The 22,905-nt window shown below is 39.7% G+C and overlaps 2 protein-coding genes and 1 long non-coding RNA gene across 4 annotated transcripts in view; 2 read left to right on the forward strand and 1 right to left on the reverse strand.

Moving 5' to 3' along the window:
• The window catches only part of LOC117507194 (dnaJ homolog subfamily C member 11-like), a 90,212-nt gene extending 80,376 nt beyond the window's left edge, over window positions 1–9,836 (forward strand). Inside the window, exon 17 of the mRNA XM_034167005.1 lies at window positions 9,826–9,836. The gene's annotated coding sequence lies outside the window, so the exon portion shown is untranslated. The remainder of the gene's footprint in view (window positions 1–9,825) is intronic.
• On the reverse strand, window positions 2,927–12,480 carry phf13 (PHD finger protein 13). 2 transcript variants are annotated; one of them, XM_034167009.1, is made up of 5 exons: window positions 12,114–12,480; window positions 6,237–6,338; window positions 4,120–4,299; window positions 3,604–3,994; window positions 2,927–3,517 (listed from the first exon to the last, which is right to left on the reverse strand). In XM_034167009.1, exons 1-5 carry the CDS (start codon window positions 12,156–12,158, stop codon window positions 3,285–3,287), a joined length of 951 nt encoding a protein of 316 aa, XP_034022900.1. In that variant the 5' UTR covers window positions 12,159–12,480; the 3' UTR covers window positions 2,927–3,284. The 2 variants fall into 2 exon arrangements, with proteins under 2 accessions (XP_034022900.1, XP_034022898.1); XM_034167007.1 differs by having other exon boundaries at window positions 3,604–4,012.
• A 148-nt stretch (window positions 12,481–12,628) lies between these two features.
• LOC117507201 lies at window positions 12,629–15,706 on the forward strand. Its single transcript, XR_004559644.1, has 3 exons — window positions 12,629–12,639; window positions 14,016–14,026; window positions 15,567–15,706. It is a non-coding gene; the product is annotated as an uncharacterized LOC117507201 (long non-coding RNA).
• Window positions 15,707–22,905: the final 7,199 nt, after the last annotated feature.

Genomic DNA, 22,905 nt, shown 5'->3' on the forward strand with positions numbered 1-22,905 from the left:
GGCAGGGGTGGGGTTTGAACTGGGAACCTTCTACAGTGAACCCAAGCACACCAACCACTTGGCCACTATCCCCTATAGACAGTCAGAGGTAAAGTACAGATCATCTTACATCACTGCATGTCTTGGAAGTTTATTTCAGTGTTTCTTATTAATGGACTTAAATGAACCCCAACCTATATTCAGTGACATGGAAACGTTCTCTTATCCATCCACTGAATTCAAAATTCAGAATTGGCAGGAAAAGTGGAGTTTGACGTGTTACATTCAAGGGTGTGTGTTCTTGTGCAACCCTTTATTTCAGCTTTTATATTTTGGAAATTAATTTTCACTGTAATGTTAACGTGCATCATTTTCAATTTTATTTTACATTTTTGAAACCTGGCAATTTGTTTTCATTGACATTACAAAATTATCTAAAATAAAAAAAAAAATTACAAGTTTTAGAGAATGCCTGATATTTCTTGTGGTAATAAAAACACAAATGTCTAAAAGGCAGTCCGAAAAACACTTGACATCAGCTGTTCTTTTCTCTAGTGCCACCAAGAGGCCAATGAAGAGACTATTCCCCTGCAGTACCATTTCACCCAGACACCCTAATTGTGTACATAAATTCTGAGGAAGCAATTAAGATTAAAAGATATAAAATATTCAGTGTGTTGTTGGAATTGCAGAACATGAGAGACACCATACAGAAATTACATACATGCACAGATTTTCAGTTACTTAAAATGATAGCTCTTTATTTACAACAGTTTACAATAGTTTCACAGAAACAGTTTTAACCACACTAGACGCTTTTTTCAAGGGGCTCAGACAATCCAGGATCAGAATGAACAAGCTGTATCACTATGAGGAATTGCTACATTACTACACAAATATTTTTAAAATGTCAAATTACCAAATTAGTTCCTCCATTTCCCTTCAAGGTGTGAATGATCAGCAAGTCATTGTAGATCTTAAAAACATTGTCCTGTGTGATTGTTGGGTATGAACCTATTAAGCAACATCTGTAAATACCAGAGTGAAGCAATGAGCCTAACTACTTTAAAATTTTAATTTTTTTTTTAATCTTGTGTTCTCAATACTTCGTCCACTGCTAATGGGTCCCTGGTCAAGACAGTGATTGTATATTGTAAAAACCCCTCGTTAACAGTCATACTTCTGACTCTAAAATCTAGCTTTACAGTATGGCTTTTATGCAATCAAAAACATGTAATTTACAGACAAATCCGACAGCAGATGGCACATGGCAACTGAGTTTAAAAACTCCAACCTGCAGCAGGGGTTAGATGTTAAAAAAAAAAAAGTCATCAATCCAACCTGCTGCATATGAAAACTGCTGTGTGGTTACCGGGTTGGGCAGCAATGTACTACGAAGGGATGAGATGGTGCAGGTTTCATTTGCTAACGATCGCCTCAGCAGGTGACTTCACAGACTATCAGGATTTTACAAATGCATTTAGATTAATCAATTATACAAGGCCACTGTAAAGAACACGTGCACCATCTAACCTTTCGTGGCGCTGTTGCCCACCCCTGTTCTAATGTGTTGCTGCAGAGACGACACAAATCAAATATGTACTTCTCCATCCTCAAAAGGCTTCGAGTTATAAAAAAACAAAAACAAAAACATGTCGACTGAGTGTAGCAGATCTACTGTACACACTTTAATTATTAAAACAAATGCATAACTGGACTTTTGTGAGAGTATTCACTTTTTATAGGTTTGTTTTCCCTATTAAAAATACTTAAAATCAGTACCATTCAATAACCATATTTGTCTTTGAAACTATTTAACACAGAAATAAACCCAATGCATAGACAGGTGAGTGTATACACCCGCCCAACCGTGCGGAAAAATGCAATATCATACTGACCAGAGACACCACAAAACATTTTTAGTGCAGCTGACTGAAAACGTGGCTCCTGTAAACGTTTGGCTATCTAAAGTTCTCCAAGTGTATGTATGTATGTGTATATATATATATATATATATATATATATATATATATATATACACACACACACACACACACACACACACACACACACACACACACACACACACACACACACACACACACACACACACACACACACACACACACACAGAGAAAATTGAGAACACTGCTCATTTTGGAAAAAAATTGTGAAAGCTGTTTGGGTGACTACGCAATGTCTTGTTCCAGAGGAGTCACCAAACGTGGAAGACAGCTTGAGAAGTAGACAAAAGTACTGTTAGGGCCAAACGCCCAAAGGTATTAATTCACAAAGTTTTAAATAACAACAAATAAGTGAAGCAGATGCAGACTCTAAACATTAACGTACATCTTTGTTCTACTGGATTATAACTCACCTTAATATGATAGCACCATCTGAAGCTATTAACACAAGGGTGCACTTCTTTTCTCATTTGAAACGGTTAACTGCAACATTTATAGAAGCATCAAATCCAGTTTAAATAGAAAGATAAACATGTCCAGAAGACAAAAAGGTCAGATGGATTTTTCTGTTGGAGGAAATAATAATAATAATAAAAAGTGCAAACCATCTTTCCTACAAATCTCAGCATGCACCATAACTGGTGGCAGTTTAGAGGACTCAGACTCCTCTATGGCAGTTCAAATGTTTCCAGTGTTCACAAAACACCCAATCCCAACAACAGCGGGTTGCTGCTATGCTGATGTAGTCTACGGACACACATCTGTTTAGTATGATGGCTGATAAAGGAAACAATCCTTTCAAATATAGACACCACCACCAAATTCAGAAAACACAAATAAAATAAAAAATAAAAAAAAACTGCATCTTTTTTTATGTTCAGCAGACACATTATCAAATTAAATTTACATGTGCTGCAGCTATATTTGTGTTGTCCTGTCTGAAAGCATGTTATCAATTTGAAAGATGTATTTTGATGCAACTACCTGTTGAGTTGCTGCTGGTTTTTTTTTTTTTTTTATGTTTTCTGTATTTATTCATGTTGTCTCAATTTGGAAGTGTTGTGGCCTCTATGGGCCACCGTACTTCAGTGATTGCCTTACGCACAAAGTCTGAATGGAAGCAGAAACCTTTGTAAATCTAAAAAAGCACTCGGATTGTTTTCAAATGGAAAAGGACTTGGGATAGGTCCACCAAAAATGTCATTAGAAAATTCAGGTCCAGGCTTTCCAACAACGACATTAAATTATGGGTCAAGAAAGACCTGCACTTAAGGAACTATCAGTCAGCAGGCGGGAGAAATCTGGAGCGGAAGGACATAAAGTTCAGGATTTGACTTGGGGTCAGTCCAATACACGTTTGCGAGGGCTGACGCGTGGACGATGGGGGCGACGGTCATCGGGAAGTCCATATGTCTGTCGGCAGCTCTGGCACACGTAAATCTCTGGCACGTGGCTTTTGCGGATTTTGGCACATGACAGGTGGATCCAGGTGTGACACTTGTTGCACTCAATCATGGCCCTGCCAGCAAAAGGCTTCATGCAGAAACATGTCACCAAGTCCCAAGAGTCATCATCTGCAAAGACAAACACAGTGAGGGTTCACGTTGGTCTACCAGGTTGCTTATGAAAGTGTAATAAATGCACTGACAGGAGACCTTACCTGAGTCAACCATGATGTCTTCGTCCTCTCCTGATCCACTTTCATCTCGGTAGACGACCTGTTTTCCCTGGCGAAACACCGTTGTGTTTCCTGAAGAACCCGGGATCTTGACTGTCTCCTCGTCAAGCTCCTGACCATCCCAGTATGTTGACTCCTCCTTGCGCTCCTCCGTATAGGGTGCTGGGTTGGGTAGATGTTGAGGATGGAGGGAAATGACGATATCATCAGGTTCTTCTTTGACTGATGAGACACCAAAAGGGAGTGGGTATGACAGCTCGGGGGCTACAAAGTGGACAGGCTGCACAGCTTGCTGCCCACCAACGTGATTCTCCTTCTCCTTTCTCCGCCTCTTCTTTTTCAGTTTGTCAGCTTTCCTACGGTCATCCGAGTGCAGTCCGGTGAACGTGTGCTGTACAAGTGGACATAAAGTAAATACTTTAAAATGACAACAAAACTGCTATTTTATCATTTTAGGAGACAAACGTGAAAATGGTGGACTAATGAGTTGGCACTCACATCATTCTTGTTGTTACTCAATGATTTGGCCCCAGACTGTGGATGTTTCCTGCTCCTGTCCTGTGGGGTGTTGAAGGGGCGCTGTGGGCAGGATGGTGGGGGTACAGGAATACAGCCATCACTGTCCACTGTGCTGCCTGTACTGTTTGGGGGGCTGCAACTGTCGCGCAGTGCAGAAAACTGTAACCGTAAATAGAAAAATGGACGTTGTGGACTCCTGTGCTGCACATTTTCAAACTATGTTTCTTTTAAATTCTTCATCCCGCCCCCACCCAACACACTTCATTTTTCAATTTATTTCCCCTTTTATGTGAAACTATTTTGTTTTCATTTTTAAGCACACTTAGCTGTCATTATCTGAGGTTCCTCTGACTTTCTGAAACCTGTGGAACTTCTACACAACAGTTCTCAGATGTAGCTGATTACAACATACATTAATACACTCAACAAAAATATAAACACAACACTTTTGGTTTTGCTCCAATTTTGTATGAGATGAACTCAAAGATCTAAAACTTTTTCCACATACACAATATCACCATTTCCCTCAAATATTGTTCACAAACCAGTCTAAATCTGTGATAGTGAGCACTTCTCCTTTGCTGAGATAATCCATCCCATCTCACAGGTGTGCCATATCAAGATGCTGATTAGACACCATGATTAGTGCACAGGTGTGCCTTAGGATGTCCACAATAAAAGGCCACTCTGAAAGGTGCAGTTTTGTTTTATTGGGGGGGGGGGATACCAGTCAGTATCTGGTGTGACCACCATTTGCCTCATGCAGTGCAACACATCTCCTTCGCATAGAGTTGATCAGGTTGTCAATTGTGGCCTGTGGAATGTTGGTCCACTCCTCTTCAATGGCTGTACGAAGTTGCTGGATATTAGCAGGAACTGGTACACACTGTCGTATACGCCGGTCCAGAGCATCCCAAACATGCTCAATGGGTGACATGTCCGGTGAGTATGCCAGCCATGCAAGAACTGGGACATTTTCAGCTTCCAAGAATTGTGTACAGATCCTTCCAACATGGGGCCGTGCATTATCCTGCTGCAACATGAGGTGATGTTCTTGGATGTATGGCACAACAATGGGCCTCAGGATCTCGTCACGGTATCTCTGTGCATTCAAAATGCCATCAATAAATTGCACCTGTGTTCTTTGTCCATAACAGACGCCTGCCCATACCATAACCCCACCGCCACCATGGGCCACTCGATCCACAACATTGACATCAGAAAACCGCTCACCCACACGACGCCACACACGCTGTCTGCCATCTGCCCTCAACAGTGTGAACCGGGATTCATCCGTGAAGAGAACACCTCTCCAATGTGCCAAACGCCAGTGAATGTGAGCATTTGCCCACTCAAGTCGGTTACAACGACGAACTGGAGTCAGGTCGAGACCCCGATGAGGACGACGAGCATGCAGATGAGCTTCCCTGAGACGGTTTCTGACAGTTTGTGCAGAAATTCTTTGGTTATGCAAACCGATTGTTTCAGCAGTTGTCCGAGTGGCTGGTCTCAGACGATCTTGGAGGTGAACATGCTAGATGTGGAGGTCCTGGGATGGTGTGGTTACACGTGGTCTGCGGTTATGAGGCTGGTTGGATGTACTGCCAAATTCTCTGAAACGCCTTTGGAGACGGCTTATGGTAGAGAAATGAACATTCAATACACGAGCAACAGCTTTGGTTGACATTACTGCTGTTGCATGCTCCCTCAAATCTTGTGACATCTGTGGCATTGTGCTGTGTGATAAAACTGCACCTTTCAGAGTGGCCTTTTATTGTGGACAGTCTAAGGCACACCTGTGCACTAATCATGGTGTCTAATCAGCATCTTGATATGGCACACCTGTGAGGTGGGATGGATTATCTCAGCAAAGGAGAAGTGCTCACTATCACAGATTTAGACTGGTTTGTGAACAATATTTGAAGGAAATGGTGATATTGTGTATGTGGAAAAAGTTTTAGATCTTTGAGTTCATCTCATACAAAATGGGAGCAAAACCAAAAGTGTTGCGTTTATATTTTTGTTGAGTGTATTATAATGCATAACGCATGCAAGTTTAGGGTATTGTATAGGCACTGACAGTCTTCTTTACTCACCTCTTCCGGGTATGGGATGTAGCCAGCATAGGCCAAGACCCAAGTGCAAAACTGGTTAAAATCTTCAATCGTCCTCTTCCTCTTGTATGGTGCAGTGAACCCCTGAAACACATGAGACACATGACGATTAGCACTGACTACATGAATCCATCACACCTGAATGGAAACCATCTATGTGCATTTACACCTATGCCTCCTACTAGCAGTTATCTCAGTGGATAGCGCAGGGTTCTCCCAGGATGTTTAATGAACAGGTATAAATAAAAGATGAGTGTGACGTGTGCGCCGCGTACCAAGTGTGAAGCATGAGGCGTTCAATAACTTTATTGGAACTCTTCACCATGGAGAGAAAAAAATGCTTGTAAACATGTGGAATACATCATGGGGTGATTTAATTACAAATGTGTTGTTTTTTTTTCCGCCTCAGTAAATTCACTTTCATGCACTGATCCTCATCAGAGTGTTATCTGGATAAATGAGAAAAAGGGTGTCGGATGTCCGAGCAGAGCGAAGTCTGACATGAGTTCCCAGTGCAGGCGAGGGTGTCTGCTAGGTATGGGTAGGAACCTCTAGGCACCTCACTTCGATTACTATGCAGTGGGCTATGTGCAATTATAAAATGATTACTGATGTTTTTTTTTTTTTAAATCAGCTGATTTAAATCATCATTAAATCGCTCTATAAAAAAAACAATCAGAAAAATCATGAAATAAATTTTTTTTAAGAAATCAGTACTTAAAACATCACCAAAATATGAACTCATTACCATTAATTAATGGTACTTGTACATGTATATGCACCTTTATGTTTTAACATGTCAATAAAGATTATAACTAATGATATTATTTGTATAGTCTCCTTTAGAAGAGTGAAATAAATATGAAAAAAGTCAATCTAAATCAATAAAAATCAATTTAAATAAAAAAATCATGACTTTTTAGAAAAGTCAATGTTTTTTTTTTTGTTTTTTTTAAACCAACCCTGATAACAGCTCAGCCATATTTGCACCTGTGCAGCTCACAATCACTGAGATTCCACCACTTTCACTGTCTGTGTAAGTGTGGGCTCATGTATGGTGCCCCCACTTTGGACTGTTACAGCAAAGTAAAAGCTAAAACATTTATGTGCACCTCATCGAGATGCATGATCATGTGCACACTGGTTGTGCTGCACTCTGTATTTCTGTCAGAATAATTAAAACAGCAAAAATGGCAAAATACTGTTGCACTGACTCAAAACTGCAAAGAAGATGACACATGACATCTGCTGTCATCTTTTGCATGTGTATTTCCTTTTAATGGCACTTTGGGTTCAGCAGGACAAACTGTGCACAGTGTGCTCCCAACATGGTGCAAAACAAAACATATTACAATATAAATAGCAGAGACTACTTCAAGTGATTAACCATACATGACAGCCATGAGACTGCAAATAATCCATCTATGTGGATTCTTTCAAAGCTGTTTATGAAACAATATCAGTCTGCTTTCACTGGAGCCGTCAGCATCTTGAAACATGCAACTGTTCCATGTGCTGTTTCCACCAGGTTTGGAGCAGAGTGACTGTGATGAAGCTGGATGGCAAATGCACTTCAGTAAAAACTACATTCAAAGAAATTCACTTGAGTAAAAGCAGAAATATAGGTTTACATACAGTACGTGAAAATTACTCATTAAAGGTGCCTGGCACTCTTGCTCCACCTAGGGCTGGGCCATATGACTTAAAATTCATATTGCGATATAAATTGAATCCCTTTAAGGTAACGGTATATATCACCATATCAACTTAAGTGTAAAAGTTATAATGGAAGTGTTACTGAATGGGTCACATAGTCCCTTTGCAAAGCTAAACTGATTATAATAAACAAATAAAAACAAAAACAGATATAATTAATTTTGAGCGCCTGATTCTCTGACTTGTTTAAACGTACTTTTGTGCATTGGAATAATTTCATTTCGCCATTCCTGCTTCTGTCCAGCAGGAGGCAGTGTTAGTTTGTCTGCTTTTGGTGGTGTTTTGTCCAGAAAGACACCACCACGTGGGTTGATGATCCTGACTGGCTCATGTCCTGGAGTTCCACCAAGGATAAAGCAGAGGACGTGGGTTTTTTCTCCGCTCCCCTGCACCGAGACAGAGCTCTCAGGGCAGTTGAATGAGGAAATATGAGGGTCTTTACTGCGGCTTTCTGCAAATATGCGCGCAAAATATGACCATAAAATTCACAAAAAACATTGCAGAATTTAGTAATCATAATTCAGGTTATAGTAGGCCTATTAACATAATTTAAAAACTCTTATAAAGCTTGAAGTATGCACTTTTAAAATGCATTAAAACAGACTGAGTCTGGTGACTTGAATGGGACAATTGCTTAATTCGGTCATGTGACATTTACATGACCGAGTTCAGTCAGGTGACTCCAGAGGGTTAAAATAACTTCTAATTTTACACTCTTACAAGGAGAAGTTTTAATCTGCCGAGGTGGAGACGCAGCCTGTGACTGAAGAACTGACTGCAGCCTATTCATTCAGACTCAATGAGGAAGATACGATGACGTCACCAACAAGCATTACCGTGATTAATTGGTGGAGTCTAAATCTCTACCGTCAGCCAAATTTATACTGTGACCTGAATATAGCATGTATATCGCCCACCTCTATCTCCACTCCTGCAATTATCATCTATAGAATTGATTTTTGACATTTGTCTATCAATTCAGTATTGTCCACACCATGACACATCTAAGAAGCAATTCCCCCCCATGACTACTGGTTGAGGAAGGGGGGGGCCTTGCCGTCCTACAAAAATATGAATTCCTGAAGTAAGTTTGAAACTCTCTGGTGCAATCGTGGCATGAAAAACATCGATTTTCTATACCCACATACTTCAATTAAGGGTCACACGGGGGGAGCGGGTGTTGGAGCCTATCGCTGCAGTCACAGGGTGAGCATTGGGGTACACCCTGGACATGACACCAGTCTGTAACAGGACCACACAGACAGTCAAGCACATTCACACTCCTACGGTCAATTTGAAGTTCCCAGTTCACCTAACCTGTGTGTCTTTGGAAATGGGAAGAAGCTGGAGCACGCAGAGGGAACCCACTCAAACATGGGGAGAACATGTAAACTCAACACAGAAAGGAGCAGGCAGGGAGTGATTCCAGGACCTTCTTGCTGTGAGGCATCAGTGCTAACCACTAAGCCACCCTGCTGCCCACATTAAAAAAATCAGTTTTAAAAATTTAACTAAACAGATTTTTTTTTTTTTTTTTTATGTGGCTCATCAATCAGTGCAGTATTGCAGCAGTAAAACTAGGACAGCCAGAAATATTGATTAAATGACATTTTAGTTGTTAATAATACATTAATATAGGCTCCAGTGCCCCCATGACCCTTAACTGGAGTAAGCAAGTATAGAAAATGGATGGATGGATAATACATCAATTCTCATTATTGTGATTATTATGATTACTATCATTATGTGAAAAATGTCTTTAAAATGTCTTCACGAGTAGACCTTTACTCTAAGGTTGGGGGTGCTTTTGTTCCCCAGCCCTTGGATTATGCACCTGTACATCTATTACCAGGAGGAAAACAGACATGAGGAGGAGAAATACTCACTTATTTATGTGCCAAGGACAAAATAACACATAGCACACATAATTTAAAAAAATGCCAAACAGCCATTAACCTTGACATCAATAAACAATACAGTGCAGCTGTGATCAGCACTGCAGGGCTATGATCACAGTCACAGCTATTACTTAATTATTTTAAGTTGCAAAGCAGGGTCACTTGCATTGCTTTGTTAAGGCAGATGACTATTTTATACTATTATTATTATTATTATTTTGCACAGTTAAATGTTTACATTATTATTCTATCATTCACAACTGTAACTTGTGCTTGGCTAAAGAAATAGCTGTCCTTCTGTCTGTACGGAAAAATATTTCAGCATCCTAAAGAACTGCAAAGCTCTCAAAAATCTAAATTTTCATACATTAATATTGAGTCAAAGCTCTATCTGCCAAATAATGATGCATTTCTGAGATTTCTACATGCATTCTTTTAACAAAAGTTTGGATTTCAATTAGGAAATGTAAGAGAAGCCCTAAATGATGGCAACAAAAGCTGCTCAAAATGTGCAGCAAAGTCTTGACTGTTTATCCATTTGAAAAATTTACTTCTGTCAAAAATAAGATAGGCTGACAGCCAAAAATTAGCTGACAGCTGTGTCCCTTGCCCTTCTGGGCAATTTACTTGTGTTAATAAAGTATTACAAAATATTGAAATCAATGAATATGGGGGGCGGGAGGGAATCAAGGTGTTTTTTAAGATTATTTTCTGCCACACTGCCCAGCCCTGCTCATGACACAAGTCCTTCCCAGGTGTCTCTCCATCTCAAAGGCCAAGGACCCAGAGACATGAACTTCAATGCCGACCTCAAGAAATAGTTTAAAAACCGGCTATACTAAAATATGAAATGAACAAAATGAAGCCTGATAATCATGAAATGGGGCTAAAATGTAACAAAATGGAGCAGACTGCCCCAGAATGACTCTGAATATGATTAAATATGATTTAATTAAGTACTTTTATTTCATTATGTAAGCAAAATGGGGGAAAATGGAGACCGATAATAACGAAACGGGCGTAAAATGTAGCAAAACGGAGCAGACTGACCCGTTGAATGAAGTTTCATCTCTTGAACACCAGATAGCACACCTGCCCCTACTACATGTACTGAGTGCATCCCACAAAAAACAAAAGCCAGTTAAATAAAACTACTTATTTGAAGTCAGTCTGGTTCACTCTACTCCATTTCGTTACATTTTACCCCCATTTTGTGATTATCAGTCCCCATTTCGTATTTTAGTATGGCCCTCTAAAAACAACACAGCTACAAGGGCAATCAGAGACACACACACACAGGTCCACCAGCATAATGCCAATTCCACTATCTCCACTAACAGACAGTAAGCATCTGATCCACCCTGTATGGACATACAAAATCTGAATTTTTACGAATGTTACAAAATAAATAAATTCAAGCCAGATCCAGATTGAGGCCAAAATGTAAGATTATTCCCTCATCCAGGCTCCATCTGAAAAAACCCTCTTCACTAATCCGTCCATTACCAATGACTACTACTACTACTACCGTTATTACGATACGTTACGTCACTTATGACACCAGCAGGCAGCTCCAAGGTAAAGTTAAAAAAGCAAAAGTGATCGGAGAACATACCGGGTCGATGCTGTAAAACAAAACAAAAACACAGCAATAATATACATAAATTCACGTGACGACACACAAACGTCCGTCCAATCATTTACTACAAAACCTCTGCTAGCGTTAGCTACATCAGTTAGCTATGGACAGCAACTAGTGCGAACACACGAGTTGTTGTTGGAACATCTTTATCCGTACACGAATATATAAATCCATACACGACTTCAGCACAAATACCACTTAATCACACAGCCTAATAAAAGTGACAGACGAACTGGTGCGGGTCGGGTCGCGTCACTGCTAGCGATTCAATTAGCACTGAAGCGATGGGCAGTTTACCGACGCTTTAACCACAACGATCTAAAAAACTACTGCCTGTCACACGTAATCTGACATTGCCAAGTCGTTACTGCGTTGTGATGTGCTTTCTAGCCGATTAAACAGAAGTTGGTCTGGGCGCTTATCGCGTGAAATCTGTCAAAGTTTGTGCACCGACCACATTAGCACGATGAGCTAAAAGCTACCTTATCAGCAGCCGTTACATGACGGTGCGATGACAACATCCAGCAAGTTGACATACGTGCTAACGTCGTTAGCCTGTCTGCAAAAGCTGCGTGTCGTGGAATAGTTGCAGAAAAGGCTCACCTCGGACTGACAGGCGTTGGATGTCGTTGGGTTTCCGTCGGTCATCTCTCCAAAGCAGCAGGCAGGCAGCCTGTCGCTGCCCGGTACAGCCAACACAAGGTTAGCGAGCCTCTGAATGATTACCAGCGGCTAACCTTATCTTACCTAGGCTAAAACTCCCAGCAACAATCAGCACCAGCAATAACACTGCTCCAACAAGCAGCAAGTCAGCAAAAAGTAATAAATCCACCCAGCCGCCAAACGTAAGCTCCACAAAAAGCTGCTACTTTATCTCTATAATAATATCACCACCACTTGATCCATTTAGGGGGAGCGGTTCACTTTGGATGTTACAAACTGTTCGTGCTGCTGCTTCCTTCGGCAGTCCTCTCTCGAGCGGTAGACTCCGAGCAGCTCTGAGCTTAGGTTGCCCCCTACTGGCAAGCTTCGTTACAGTACATTTTTTTCAAAATCCTGACAGGCAGGCAATGTGAAATAAACTGTTAATAATACCTTTGAATTGCTTGATTCCTCATTTTGATTTAATGTTTGTCTGTTTCTCCTTTGCACACATTTTTATTGCGAATTATTTAGTGTTCAGTGTATATTTCTATATGCTTGTACAGAGAGAGTACAGTTCAACCGGAGTCGGAATTCCTTATATTCTTTGACGGTACTTGGCAAATAAAGGTGATTCTGATCTTAATTCTATACTAGAAGCACTCAGAGAGTGCAAACCTCCACCAAGGCCACGGGGTCACTGACGCCATAACATCTACACGCCATGGAATCATTGAACCTAAAAAAGTCTAACAGTGACGTTTGTTCAGTAGTAAAAAAAGTTTCATCTGCTGTGACTGGATAGCATGTATCCTTAGCGCTTGGCATCACAGTTTATTGCAACTGGCACCTTTCCCAGAAGCTACTGTCATCTGAGCACTGGTACTGATATTGCATGTGCTTATAGACAAAAACAAGAGACAAAATTCAATTTATTATTCAACTAAACTGCAAATACTCGTATATGAATTTTTTAACATTTATGAAACACTTCTGTAAACAAGGCCATAGGGTCACTGACCCTAAAGAGATTCCCTCCTTGGCACAGTGATCTATTCAACAATTCAGTGTTACAACCAAAACTATGATACATACACTTTTCTTTCCTTTATATTTGACATCCTTGACCATGAAAACATACCACTAGAACTTGAAATCACGTTTATGTCTTTATTAGTTCAAACGTTATTGTATAAAAACGATTTTTCGGTAATGGTGGTTTTCTTCTGGATCTAGCTCCATAACATTTGAAGCTACATCAAATCTGATGACACCTTACTGAATCAGTACAGATTCAGCTACAATTTGGTGTTAGTTGTGCATCTCTAGCTTCATTTGTCACCTCACACTGACACATTTTCTATTTTCCCTATATTTTTGCATATTCTGGATCAATAGATCCGGAATCCGGATCCGATCCATCACCAAACTTTTTTATTTGATAGAACATTTGACTATGTTACACCCTAATTTTTTTCAAGCCTTTCTGTCTTGTTTTTATGGAGTTAGAAATTAGAATGTCAAAATTCCCCCTATCCCTCAATGGTGAAGAATCCTTTAAAAAATTCCTGGATCTGGATCGTGATCCGGATCACCACTAAAATTTAATCACTTGTTCCTCTTGTCATTTCTAACCACTCCACAAAATTTCATCAAAATCCGTTCAAAACCTTTGAGTTATCCTGCTGACAAATAGACAAACAAACGCGACCAAAAACATAACCTCCTTGGCGGAGGTAAAAATGCATTCAATCACCACTTCATGCAGAATTCAGTGTCTCTCCTATTGAGTTTCCACCCTGCAAAATTCTGCACAATTACAACTATTTTTTTGCTCTTGTTTCCATGCTCTGTGCAAAACAGTTAACTTTTTTGTCAAAACTTAACAAATGTTGGTGACTGGAGATTGAAACATGCATTTTGATAGAAAATTAAACTGGAAAAAATAGAACATTAAAGTAGACATGCTTTGAAATAAATGCAGTCAGCTCTTTGGACCAAAAAATGACTTATATTTACACAGAAGATCCTTCTGAATGTAGTAAAGTAAATCTGCAAGCCCATATCTGTCATTCAACGGAGAAATCTTAGTTTAAAAATGACAAATTTACAGCTAAAATTTGGCCCTCCGCAAAACTGTCATCACATCCGGGACGCTGCCGTGACGTAAGAGAGAAGACACTATCACAGCATGCATTGCATGCGCCGGGACGGATATAGCAGTGTAAACTGTAATTTGTGGATTTACGTCCGTTGGCATCTCTTACAAAAGCATCCTTTTATTGTCTTATACGGAAGGGTCGACTTTTTTTAAAACCATATTGTCTTGCAGTAAGTTTGGTGAGTATACATTTCTTTTATTTTTGCCTGAAAATTAATTTTGGGGACTTTTTCATATGCCCATTTGATTGAGTGTCGCCGCTGATCTGAGCATGCAGAGCTGTATCTCGCATTCATTGCAGCTTACTTTTGGATGTTGAAACCAGGATCTGCCGGTTCACCCCACACTTCAGCGCCTGGATCAGCGGCTTCTCCCCTCTTGCGGCTCTGTTTCGTGCTGGTAGGGTCTTAGCTGTGTGTCTGCCAGCCTCGCTGCTTCCCCACCTTGATCTCCGCCGTCATTTTCCTCATCAAATTCTCCAATATCACCATCATCTTGGTCACTATTTGAGCTATCTGAGCTACTGCTAAGATCATCAGGATCCTCTACGTCGACTTCCATGTCAAAATCGATCTCGTCCGACAATTCGGCGGTCATTTTCAAGCGTTCGAATTGAGAAATAGCTCGTATTGCATTCACTCAACACGGATCAGACTGAAGGCGCTAGCACTCTGTCTTCTCTCTTACGTCATGGCAATGTCCTGGATGTACAAACAGTTTTCGCGGAGGGCCAAATTTTAGCTGCAAATTTGTCATTTTTAAACGAAGATTTCTCTGCTGAATTACAAATTTGGGCTTGCAGATTTACTTTACTGCATTCATAAGGGTCTTCTAAATACATATCAGCTATTTCTTTCTGAGATCTGACCACATTTATTTCAAAGCAGGTCTATTTTAAGTTTGGACTGCTTTGTTTTGTTTTCCATCTTGTTACCATCTGTACAAATAATGCACCTCCAGAAAATTTACCACCGTATGTGAGAGGCAATGCAATAGTTCAAAATTTTCTTCCGCTTCTTGGCATGAACTGTTTGTGGAAATTCATGAAAGTGCATGATTTTTGTGGTGCTGTAGAAAGCCTGTGCAATAACAGAAATGTTACTGTAATGAAACAAATTTCTGTATATTTAGTCTGAATAAGTGTCAGTCTTTTTTTTTTTTTTTTGTCTTTTTTAAAAATGCAACACTACAGTAATCTATGAGAAACAGGAGGATGCAGCAACACATGACATATTTATTCATTTATTTATTAGTTTATTTGACAGGGACAATACAATCAGACATAGCTACAAATCAAAGCTTGTAGCTGATGTGATGCATACAGAGTATAGCAACAAGTGCTAATTTACAACTCCCGTCCCTGGTTAGGCTTTTCTACTCTAACACGACCTAAAAACATCTTAATTTACATTTGAACATCTATAATAAATACAACAGTGCAATTCAAACTCTCATCTCACTCATCTCATTCATTCACTCTCATATGTTTACTGGTGGGTACAGTTTTGGTTTGATTTAAGCCAAGATTTAAGTTTAAAGGTGAACATTTTCAACTCACTGATGGCCTTAATATCTGTGGACAGTGAGTTCCAGAGTTTACAGCTTTTGTAAGAAAAGGCTGACTGTCCAAACGAGGTTCTGCACTTGGGGATGGTACAGTTATGATTTAAGCTACCTCTTGTTGTCTTGCTGCTGTTTGGTCTCCCTATAAATTCTCTAAGTGGTTCTGGAGCCAAATTGTGGTAGCATTTAAAAAATAATTTTAGAAAACAGAAATAGCTAAAACTGTCAAAACTCAATAAGTTATGTTTGTGGAGGATTTGACAGTGGTGATGATGGATTGGTTTTCTGTCCATAATTTTGATTGCTTGATTGTAAAGTGAACCAATGCTCTTTGTGGCTGAGGGAGCTGCCTGGGCCCATGCTGTCATGCAATAGGAAATATAAGAGAATATCATCCCATGCATGTACAGCAGGGCCGCCTGGTTTGGAATGAAGTGCCTGATAAGTCTAAAACAATTTATATTTCTTTGTATTGTTTTGGATATTTTCTTAATGTGTTCATCAAATTTTAGTTGTGGGTCAAGGACCAATCCTAGATATTTCATTTCATTTACTTGTTGTATTTCACTGTTTTGGAAAACTATTTTAAAATTGTGTTCTAATTTTTGTTTTTTGATTGAAAAGCACATAGACACTGTTTTAGTGAGGTTAGGGACTAACTGATTTTTGAAAAGCCACTGACTAACCTCAGCATACATGCAGATAAAACATCTGCAGCTTGCTCTGGTGTCTTTGCGGGTGCATAAAAAACTGCATCATCTGCGTAAAGTTGGCAGCGAACACCTGGGCAAGATAGTGGAAGGTCATTTATAAAGAGATCAAAAAGCAGTGGTCCCAGTATTGAGCCCTGAGGTATTCCCATCGAGATGTTTATCAGGGAGGATTTGTCCTGGGCCACTCTCACACACTGCTCCCTATCCTGCAGGAAAGAGGTGAACCACTGCATCGCTTCCGAGGAGATGTTAAATGTGGACATTTTGGCTAAAAGGAGGCTATGATTGACTGTTTCAAATGCCTTTTTAAGATCCAAAAACACAGCTCCTACCACTTCACCCTTGTCTAGTGAATTTTTAATGTTTTCTCTGAAACAGCAGTTGGCGATCTCAGTTGAATACCCTGCTCTAAAGCCAAACTGCTGTGAGTGGAGGAGTTGGTTGGCCTCCAAGTGGTCAGTCAGTTGAGCTGTCACAACTTTTTCAGTAAGTTTTGACAGTACAGGTAAAATTGCTATCGGCCTGTAGTTGTGCATAGAGTCCTGGATTCCTGATTTAAAAATTGGAATTTTTTAATTTTCCAGCCTGAAGGAAATTTACATTTTCTAATGGACAAATTAATAAGGTACGAGTATGTCAAAGGTTTAACTAACAAGTTACTGTAACGTTTGAGAAAACAGGAATTTATATTATAGATATCATTTGCTTTGGAGTTGGACAGTTTTTGGATAATCTTTGATACTTTAGTCTATGCAGCAACACTGTAGATTCTGCACTACTTTATAGGTGCAGCAACACATTATATATGTACACAGCAACCAGGTATGCTGTATATGCAGCAGCATGTGCCGCAATACTTAATTTATGAACACAGCAACAAGGTATATGTGCAGCCAGCAACACATTATATATGCAGCAATACAATATATGTTTGGCAATGCTATATAGGTACAGCAATATTTTATAGCTGCATCAACCAGTTTGTATATGCCGCCACACATTATATATGCAATTCACAATGATTAAAGTGCTTTTCATGTCATTGTACATTGAATGCCACAGCAGTCTTGCAGGGCATGTTAGATTAGACTCAGACTCATTTTTATTGTCATTCAGTAAAAAAAAAAAAAAAAAAAAAAAATCACAGATGCTGTCACAGAACAAAATAATGATGCACTGCACAAATAAAATAAAAACACAGAATAAAGCACAGAATACCAGTCCAGGGTGTGTCTGATAATGATTTTTTTAACTTATCAATAACTGTCTCTGCATCTGTGTACACAACATGCAATAATAAATAAAGGACACAGGATATTGCACATATAAAGATGCGATGAGGATAAAGTTGCAACCAGATGCTACACTCTATTCTATATCCTACTTTCTATATTGCACAGTTCTTTCTATCGATTTGTATTTAACTGTCTTATGGCAGCTGGATAAAAGCTGTTCCTGAATTTGCATGTTTTGCAACTCAGGCTATGGTAGGGATTGGTATTGATATGATTTTATCAATATCGATACATTATCGATTCCGCTTATCAATCCGATTCCTTATCGATTCCCTTATCAATACCTCTTGTGAATTTTCTGTGTACTAAAACTAGGCTTTACATGTTTTCTATGTCAACAACATTTTATTGAGTCTTAAAGTAAATAAATATGAAATTGGTCACTGGATCCTTAAACTCTGGACATAATTAAACTCTATATGGTGGATCCTTGATCTCTGGACATAGATAGAAATAAACAAAATCTGTAGTTTTTGTCAAAAGCATTTCCTTTCAGACATTATTGGCATGACCGACCGGACTCTGTCTCGGCAGAGAGCGGCACAGTGTTTGGACCTGTGCCAATGTAATGGAGGATGATTCTCATTTCTTGACTGCAACAAGACAAGCATCCCAGTTAGTGACTTTAATCCACACAAAAGTGACTCACGATTGACATATTTTAATGGCTTTGAGAGGGGTTAAGAAGCGGACTTGCCACTTCTGAAGAGCAGCGAATCAGAGAACGAATGAAAGAGCGGATCGAAGCACTGCTTCATTGGTTCAAGCTTCAAAGTGGAGTCATGCTGCAGAAGTGGTTGATTACAGACCCATTGCAGGGTCTGCAATCAATGGAGAGAAATGATCACTTTCCCAACAAACACCTTCAAAAACAACGGTCGCTCTGAAGGACCGATAAGGGAATCGTTAAGCAGAAAAGATAAAAGCTCTGGCTTGGTCTTTGTTCTTCCATGCAGTTTGCCACAATAATATGATGACTTATTTGTTCTGATACATTGCATCAGGTAGCTAGCAGTGCTAATATGCCTTCATCCATGATTTCCTAATTCCTAAGGCATTTCGGGGTGAGGTTTCCTTAAACTGACCTACCCAAAATAAACTGTTTGTTGGCAGTGGTGGTTGGGGTGGGAATAGTTGGTAGAGGCTTTAAGCAGAGTTTCTTCCTGTCATTTTGACATGCATTGATTGTCAAGAGGAATGTGTGTGTGTGTGTGTGTGTGTGTGTGGGGAACCATTAAAAATCTATAGGGCACCAAATTGGTTAGGGCTGGTATTGCCGACCGAACGGTCCCCCCTAAAAATCAGTCCACCCTGCCTTCACTGCGCAGGCCTCATTAGCTGCGGTTGTTTTTGCTTAAAACTGTACTCCAGTCATCATCTGTCTCAGCGACAGATATCTGAAGCTTTTGTACAACAGTCATTTCCACATAAATTCAGCATTATTTCATCATAAAAGATGGAGGAAGCGATCAGAGCGCAGCGGCTACATGAGCTGCTAGCGGATGCGTTCACTGTGCATCGGTTATTTCAAAGCGTCACACATTATCACCTCATTTCTGCTTAAAACTGCCTTTTTTTCTGCTTAAAACTGACTTTAGAAAGATTTAAGAGGTTTTACCTTTATCATCTGATGTTAATAATCCAATTAATCGATTTGATTGCTTTGGGTGAAGAGACTGTCTCAGACGAGCGGCTGAGCTCTGAAATGACGCATGCGCAGTGGAGGCAGGGCGGACCGATTTTTAGAGGCTGACTGTTCGGTCTGCGACACCGGTGTAAATATAACAATAATTATGAAATAATGCTGAATTTATGTGGAAATAAACCAGTTTCTAGTTTCTCAGTGTGCAGAGCTCCTAACACTTCCGGTTCACAGGTCAATGCATATAAACAGACTGCCAACGCTGTTCACGCTGATAAGAATACAGTGTTTTTGAAGCAACATAACAGCTTAAAGAGCCAAAAGAAGTCATGGTGTGGACAGAAAACGGTATGTAAACATTTCTAAAGTTAGTAGTTTGACCACGTCGGCTCCGTTCTATGACGAGACACTTCCAGTGTTTGGAAACAAAGCAGCAAAATGATCAGCCTGTGAACAGTTTACAGTGTGAGACCTGTTTTTGTTGTGAAAATCTGTAGTTCTCACATTCTCCTTAGAACAACTAAATTATTTAAACTGTTGGACATATTTATGTTTACTGTTGTTAATTATGTCATGGTTATTTTCTCTTTGTATGTATTAGCTTTTCACTTATGCAAACACCATACTAGGTTATCATAAAGGTAGCTTTTTTCTTATTTTAACATATCTAAAAAGAAAAGCAGACAAGAGAAATTAAAATGTTTTATTTTCAATACATTGAGAGTCACATATTTAACATTATGTCATTGAAATAAGAAGCTTCTTTCACCTTCAGACTAGAGGTCAAAAGTTTTTTCAATCTTGGTGTTTACTGTAGTTACATTGCAAAAAAGGTGGATTTTTTGAGGGGAGGATTGACCACAAATGTAGGGTTGATGTAAGAGGGTTAAGAAAAGTCTAATGTTTTTCACTCCAGAAATGATGTGAACTTTTGATGCGCCGTGCTAAACTGCACATCTCTCCTCCCAGACGAGAAAAATTGCAAATGCCAGAGTTCACGTTGAACGGGCTGTTGGGAGGATGAAATGGGCCCGTTACTCTTGTTCCAGTCCTGGATGACACCGTGTTAGTCTGTGCAGCACTTTGCAATTTGCTGCCCCCACTTGTCTGAGAGTTTACACACTATACTACTAATTAACAAATGACAACATATGTTACCAAAAAATATAGATATGTTTCTCATAAGAATAGTATAGGATGAGCAATGTTATTTTAAAAACATTCAGCCTTGCAATTTTGAAATGGCCAGGTTTTACTACACAGGCATTGGCCAGTTTACAGTAATGGAACAGAAAATTTATTGGTGACTAAATGTGACTACAAGATACATTCATTAAAATTGATCTATTTCATACTTACTTGGCATACTGAATGTGACAGGTAGTGGTTTCCAGTCCAAGAGATATTTTGGGGCCCTTTTCAATGCAACTCTTGAGTTAATGCTTTATTACAACCCCTGGCACAAATTATGGAATCACTGGCCTCGGAGGATGTTCATTCGCTTTTTTTTCCTGATTTCTTATAGTGTTTCTTAAAGCCAGAAAGTTGCCATTTGAAATGACTTTAGTTTTGTGTCATGTCTGTGATCTGCTTTTTTTCTACAAAATTAAACAACTGAATGAACATCCTCCGAGGCCGGTGATTCCATAATTTTTGCCAGGGGTTGTATTAGCACCGTACACAAAGTCAGAAACATTTAATTTTCAGAAGTTTTTTAAAATTATTATTTATATGGTGATTGGGGGGGGGGGGGGGGGGGTGTCTGCATGAAGATTTAGCAGATGAGACCTTTTTTCAATATTATATTCAATATTATAGGTGTACATGAGCATCTATAATACAGTTAATCATTTGGCTGGCAATCCAAGCAAAGCAAGTGCAGCAGCCACTGACAACCTTCCCTGTCTTATGAGACACACACAAACTTTGTGTGCAATCTGCTTTTAAAAAGCAGTAAACAGAATCGAGATGGATGGTAATACAAATCCTTCAACCACTGTGAATCAAAGTATGAGTTGGCTTTTCCTTCTTCGTCGTCTGTAAGGAGCCTGTCTGCAGGTCCGTCTCCTCTCCACTGATGAGATGATATGTCGCAGGACATATCCATTATTCCTATTTCCATTTTTATTTACACATTATGTACATCTGGCCACGCTTTCTGTCTGACATGCAACGAATGAAAGAATGAAGTCAAATAATGTCTTTATTATAGTATATACTTTTATTTTCTTCAGGAGAGGAGAAAGGAATCCATCACTGGCCACCGTAAATATTAAAAATATAATTTATAATCAAAATTTAAATATTGAGACGGATGACCATAAAGTTGATGCACTGCTGAGAACACTCGTCACTCCTAAATTTTTAAGCAGTCATCACTTTTGTACCAGCCAGCAAACTAACTTAAACTTGACTTGAACTGGTCTAACAGTGCTGTCTGTTTAGAGTTAAACTTCTCTTAATCACTTTGAATTAACTTCAACTGGAGTGATGACTGTTCTAAGTGTGTCATGAACTTTATTTATGATAATATTTAGATTTTTGTTTGCAAGTTGACGAGCTTCCTACCAGTGTGTAGTTTTCTGGGTGACATCAGCCACAACACACACCTGCAGAAGGAAAATAAAAAAATATTAGAAGTGACAGCCTGTGATAAGATTCATCTATATCTCTCTTATAAGTGCACTAACTTACCGAGTGAACCGTTCGGGAGGTCGGCGAGTGGACCGAGTCAAACGACTCCATCGACTGTCAGCAAACTGATCTGCTCGGAGTCGAGTCTCCTCTTTTTCCGTGGGTTTTACCGGCACACTGAAGAACTGAGCACCGCACACTGAAGCTTGAAGCTCCTCCACTCTACCTGTTGCTGATAAACCCCTTGCACGAAGAAACTGCTGTAATCGTTCCCATTTCTACAGACAGACTTGACCGTACTTCGCCGCCATGATCCTGGGAATGCGCAATGTTTATATGCATTGACCTTTGAACTTACCCAGCAGCCACTGCAGCGCTGAATAACTCAAAACTGGCTTATGATTGTTGTACAAAAGCTTCAGATATCTGTCGCTGAGATTGATGATGACTGCAGTGCAGTTTCAAGCAGAAACGAGGAGGTAATCCATGAACTGCGGCTAATGACGCATGCACAGTGAAGGCAGGGCGGACCGATTTTTAGGGGGGGACCGTTCGGTTGGAGACACATGGCACTGGCCTCGACCGCTCCAGTATGGAGATTTGATTTGTACTCTGCATGGTTGTTTGACTGATTAATTTGATGAATTAGTTCAGTTGAAGCTGTTGTTGAGGCGATCTTGTGAATGAAAACCTGCAGAGCAGACCTTCATAGAAGAAGTGTTGGCAGTGAGCAGGTTTTATTTCC

The sequence above is a fragment of the Thalassophryne amazonica genome, chromosome 3 (genome assembly GCF_902500255.1).
Source record: "Thalassophryne amazonica chromosome 3, fThaAma1.1, whole genome shotgun sequence".
NCBI classification, from domain to species: Eukaryota; Metazoa; Chordata; class Actinopteri; order Batrachoidiformes; family Batrachoididae; genus Thalassophryne; species Thalassophryne amazonica.